Source organism: Pinus tabuliformis, chromosome 3_1 (assembly GCF_031772625.1).
Source record: "Pinus tabuliformis cultivar Carrire ecotype Pingquan chromosome 3_1, CPIR1, whole genome shotgun sequence".
In the NCBI taxonomy this organism is placed as follows: domain Eukaryota; kingdom Viridiplantae; phylum Streptophyta; class Pinopsida; order Pinales; family Pinaceae; genus Pinus; species Pinus tabuliformis.
The window spans coordinates 655,713,602-655,719,601 of NC_142301.1; the positions used below are offsets into that span (position 1 = coordinate 655,713,602).

Consider the following 6,000-nt stretch of genomic DNA (forward strand, 5'->3'; position numbering starts at 1 on the left):
CCAAAATACTGAATTGAAAAATAGCACACATGTTGTTCCAAAAGATTTATAAGAAACATTATTGTCAGAAATCTTCGTAATAATGGAAAAACAAGATATCGATTTATTGAAGTTGCTTTGTAATGAAAAGGATGAAAGAAATGTAATTGTGCTTGTTGAACCACCATAAGTCTTTTGGAACATAATTTGCATGCTATTTTTCAATCCAACATTTAAGACCGTAAGCTCGGTTCACCATCAGGGAAAGATATATGAAACTGGTCCAAATTTATGGTCCAAAATGTTGTAGTGAAAAGTAGTATTCTGTTGCATTGAAAAGTAGTATTCGAGAAAAGTTATAAGAAACATTATTGCAAAAAGAAATTGTAATGACGGCAAGATAAGATAGAGATTTGTTCAAGTTGACTTGTAATAAAAATTAATGCATCAAAAGGTAGTTACGGTTGTTGGATGTACCCCTTCCACGATTTCCTATTGGTCCCTGAAGAGCACAGATGGAAAAGGAGAAGAGCAAATAGATATCCACGGGCATAGGAAGAAAGAGAGAGATTGATAACCATGTGAGAAGGGAGACATGGAGACTGGCCAGGACAGATTTGTTATCAGAGCTGGTGCTAAAGTGTTTTGCTATAATCTGGTGTTCTGATGGTTTTTGTTTTTCTCTAATTCCTCGTTGTTCCTGAAGCGTGATGGTGAATTGAGTGCTATAAAATGGCTTCCTCCGATTGGGACCGGATAAGTATTATTATTGTGCCTTAATCTATTCTATCGATGAATCGAGAATTTTTTTTCCATTTTTAAGTCCTGTTTCTGTGAACGTATCTCTGGTTTGATGTGAGGATCCTTCAAAAATACTATAATTTTCTAGCAAATTTATGTCAATTTTTTGAAATATTAACAAATCACATTTGAAATACTACAAATAAAATTGATTGGAGAAAAGTACAACACAAACAAAGCATAATCAATCAACTGTGCCCACCAAATGCGTAATAGATCAAAGTAGGAACCAAATTCACAGACGAGTTACCTACTCGCACTGCTCAACCATTTATAATCATCACCATAATTAACAAAGTTGGGATCTTCTTTTTGTTCTTGGCCTATGCCAATACCACAGATATCCAACATAAGGCAGGTGTCTTGCCTCGTGACTAAGAGACACAGTATCGGAAGGCACACATGAACACCTGTTAAATTAAAAAATCATTTTAGTTAAATAAAGCTATGGTATGGAGCATAAGCTACACTCTGTTTTAAATCTTGACGACCGAATCCAAGCCAAATCCCAACCCCAGCATATCGCAATGGAGCATAAGCTACACTCTGTTTTAAATCTTGACGACCGAATCCAAGCCAAATCCCAACCCCAGCATATCGCAATGGAGCATAAGCTACACTCTGTTTTAAATCTTGACGACCGAATCCAAGCCAAATCCCAACCCCAGCATATCTCAGACAAAGATTGCTGAACTGCTTGAGAGCCCCTCTAGAACAGCCTCGTGTTTGCTCTCACTCACTTCGGATGAAGTCAGATCACAACATTCCACGGGAGGGACGTACCTGCCGACTTTGTCTTCATGCGCCTGAGTCCGAGGAACATTTCATCTTCAGATGCCCCATCAACTATGAAATTCGCAGGCCGTGTCATTTGCCTATTTAGAAATTTACAAGGTACCTTGATTCTTAGTGAATATGTAGCCCAAAAAAGTTTGGATTTATTTTTCAGATAAATGTTTCAATTTCAGCAGAAAACCCTCAATTCAGGTAATTTCGCGTTGCCGGTTCCAGATTCCTGATTTCATACTATAAGAGTTTAGATGAAGGTTGCTGCAAGAGACGTCCTGACTTCCACCTCTTCTCTGCTGTTGCTATTTTGTTAGAAAAGCATTAGGCACTCCGTTTGCCTTTACTAAATTCATAAACTTATGTCCAGTCCCATTGCCCATTTTTCGCCACTAGTCGACGTTAATATCTAAATTAAATTAAATCATTGTAAGTTAATAAGCTTCTACCATGAGCACCTCGACACAAGTCGCAGCTTCAATCCTACAGCCGATTGGTAAATAGAGTAATAACAAGAAATTGATAAAATGAATTACCATAAATTGTACAAAAATTGTGTCACGGGTGATAAATGATGTTTGGTTTATTTTCAGGCCGTTAAACCTAGGCGAGCATTGGCAGACAATAGTAGCAAGGCTCCTCCATGATAAAACTAGACTCCGTGAAAAAACGCGTCTCAAGTCGTTAACGTCTGAAAAACGCTAATCAATGTTTCCATGCTCGAATCTCGCAGAGTCATTCAGTTTGCAGACAAACAGGAAAGAGTTTAAGCAATTTAACCCAAATGCAAGCAAAATAAATGGCAGATAAGTATAATTACATACGAGAGAGCACGGAAATGATCCCTAAGCTGGCCATCGATGTCGCTCAATGCAGGACTTAGATTGATATCCGACGCCATCTGGTGCGAAGGCGACGGCACTTCGTTGAAGCGCACGAAGCGCCCTACTCCTCCTTCTACCCCCAGTTTGGCACCGAATCGAAACCCTTCCCCCTCAATTTGACCACTTTACAACGCAATCCACCTCAGATCTCATGAATTTATGTCAAATTCCTCACCGCTCTGATTCAAAGGTTAAACACCGTCAACTATCCGATCAAGCCCTGTTACCTTTCAGGCTAAAGCCAACATGCCTCACAATCTTCAAAATGCGTACAAATAAATCTAGATCCAGAGCTGCTGTGAACCGCTTTCCAGCCTTTGTGTCCCTCAAAATCACAGTGTGAGGTTATCTGTAGTATGATTTGAGAGATTTCGCTCTCCGAGAAATTGAAGCTCCGCTCCGCCAAACTCTGTACGGGACACGAACCAGGCTGTTGATTTTGTAAATCCGGGGACGCTGCCACTCTGTCCCCGTATAGATATACAAATAAATATATATATATAATCTAAATTTACTTTTTCCTTGAAATATTTACTCGCGTACGTACAGCGTATATATACATTGTATATATATTTATATTTAATCATTTTGTTTTATTAAAATTAACAACATGCCACGTATCCTTTTTCAACCATTTCAAATTCGAGAGATAATTATTTTACTGGAAGATGTTTATTTTTACCTTTTCCTTTTCTACCAGTTTTCATCATTGCCAACACGGCCAGCTTATGTTATTTTATTTCATAAATGTTTTAATTTAAAAATATATTTATTTTAGCCTTTTCTACCATTTTTCATCATGGCCAGCACAGCCTGCTTGTGTTATTTTATTTTATAATTTTTCAATTTAAAAATAAATTGACCCGTTAGCTGTCGCGGATACTTTCAACAGTGGGGCCCACCGTGGGACCGCTCGATTCTGCATAAGCTTATGAGTGGCACCCGACTCATAAAATGCACTTATCAAGGAACATTATGCGCAAAGAACTTTGTTGGATATATTGTCAAGGACTTTTGGGTAAAAGAAATTTAAATATGTTTTTTACATTGGTGTTTCGAAGTGACATTATACTTATTATTTAAGTGAAAAAGGGAAAAATAATAATAATAAGTAAAGGAAATTCATTTTATTTTAATATTGGTGGTTTTTTCCCAATATTGTGTTATAATTAATACATTATAATTTGAATTTAGATGGAAGGATAATAATTTTATTCTATTATTTCAATTAAAGTTGATATTGTTAAATTTTAGCCTACGGGGTTTTGGATTGACAGTGAATGGGTGCACTATTAAGGTACTTTTTTGCCATAGGTCACTAGTTTGAATCTCCCGTGGGTGCTTACCTACCAAAAAATATATATATTGTTAAATTTTAGAAATTTTAATTTTTGAAAAATATTGAATTTAGATGATTGAGAAGAATGGTTGTTATCTTTTTGTTCTAATTAATTTTTTTAAATGATATGATGAGCTTATATAAATCTATGTTAAGGGGTAATATCTCTCATTTTTATATTGAATTGTAAACATAATAAGTATTAATGTAGCCATATAAATTAATACATCCCCATTATATTAGTGTAATCATATAAGTTAAATGGCTAGTAAATATTAATAGAAATAAGTCCATATTAAATATCAAAACACATATATCATGATACATCATCTCACATTATTAAGATTTTAAAAATTAAAAGTTAACTAAGTTATAATTTTATTTTAAATCATTAAATATCTTTTATGGTAAAAATAATTAATATAAACATGTAACAAGCAAAAAGACATAATAAAACAACAATATGTAATAAGAGTTCAATGACACTTCTGTAAATAACAATTTTTTTAATTAAATTGAAAAGCAAAAAGGACATAACTACTTTTAAGATAACTCTCAACATTATTACTAAAAATATTTTTGTAAGAACTTCCTCTTAATTCTCACCATAACCCCGATTAAGAGGGGGTGGTTGCTATGTTGGCCCAAGATCCAAGGCGTCATTATGGAAATGGGGTCTAAAAATTTTGATCTTTCCAACTCACTTAAAGCTTGAGTTTTGACATCACCATTACATTCATCTCATGAAGACGATTCTGGTGATATAAAACTTCACCTCAATCCGACCTTCTAAGCAAGAGATGTAACTATTACAATTTTGGTGAATTACAGAGTTCCACATAACATCTTGGCCACATGGTAGCCACATAATTATACCCACCTAGCTAATCTTGTAACGCCACCGTGTCTCGACCCTACGTCATCTCTCTCCCTCCAAAGTGTACCCACCTTTGAACTTTCGATAACAGAGAACCTGTGGGCTTAACTCAAGGCAAGGCCTACGTAATGAGCGTCCAAGATTAAGTGGGAAAGGCGATCAACAGTTGGGCAAGGGCTCACGATTATGTAAGCCCGGAGGGGCCGTATCTCGGGACCCATAGAACGTAGTGCAAAAGGGGATTGTTGAACTGACAAAGACTCGACTGAGTTGGCAAGGTCATCAACTTGATTTCGGTGATGGACCAATCATGAGAAAGGGCCGCACGGAGAGGTGTGGACCCACATCACACATAAGCCCAGAGGTTCCCTATTCCCAAAAGTTCAAAGGTGAAGCGCACTTCTGAGGGAACGAGATGACGTAGGGTCGGGATGTAGTGGCCTTCACATGATCCTTGTTGTTATTGTATCGCCATGGGGGTGGACCCATGAGACAAGTCAGTATGGGAGGCTTTTTCTCGAAAGCACGAGAGAAGTGCACGTTAAGGAGGAGCAGGATGACGTGAGACCAAGTTGTGGTGGCACACACACGCTCGGCAAGCCTCACATTTGAGATATGCAGGCCCACGAATAGGTCAACCCGAAGGGTCAACCCTGGAGTAGCTTGTGAATGCATAAAATTTAAGGGTCAAGTAACATGCCCAGGAGACGAGGAGTTTAGCAACAAATGACGGTCATTGAGTTGGGTCATTAATACATATGTGTGTGTGTGTGTATCCATATGCGTTGCATGGGGTCGTGGAACCCAAACCCATGAACGGGTCGACAACCAATAATTAATTGCCAAGTGGTGCTGGGAGATTAATCAGGTTGGTATAACTATGTCGTTGCCACGTGGGCAAGATGTGGATGTGGTCCTCTCTAATTTGCCAGAATTGTAATGGTCTCATCTCTTGCTTTGAAGGTTGGATTGAGGTGAAGTTTTATATCACCAGAATTGTCTTCACAAGACGAACGTAATGGTGATGTCAAAATCGAGCTTTAAGTGGGTTGAAGAGATCGATATTTTTAGACCCTATTTCCATAATGACACCTTGGATCTTGGGTCAGTATAGTAATTGCCTCCTCTTAATCGGTGTTACGGTAAGGATTAAGGAGGGGTTGTTATAATTTTATAGATATTGGGTGAAGGTTAAATCCCTGCATCCACTTAATAATTATTGATAATTAAATTAAAATTCTAGAAGTCTTATTCCAAAATAAACATGTTTAAATAAATAAATATATATATATATATATATATGCTTATTTAAATTTATATCTCTACATTTTAAA

General features: G+C 37.0%; 1 protein-coding gene across 2 annotated transcripts in view; it reads right to left on the reverse strand.

The window, feature by feature from the left end:
• LOC149188779 (putative plant SNARE 13) overlaps nt 1-2,933 on the reverse strand; it is a 70,042-nt gene extending 67,109 nt beyond the window's left edge. For both annotated transcript variants that reach the window (XM_089411700.1, XM_089411699.1), the window contains exon 1: nt 2,391-2,933. In XM_089411700.1, the coding sequence (XP_089267826.1) occupies nt 2,391-2,467 (77 nt within the window). In that variant the 5' untranslated portion in view covers nt 2,468-2,933. The remainder of the gene's footprint in view (nt 1-2,390) is intronic.
• Nucleotides 2,934-6,000: the final 3,067 nt, after the last annotated feature.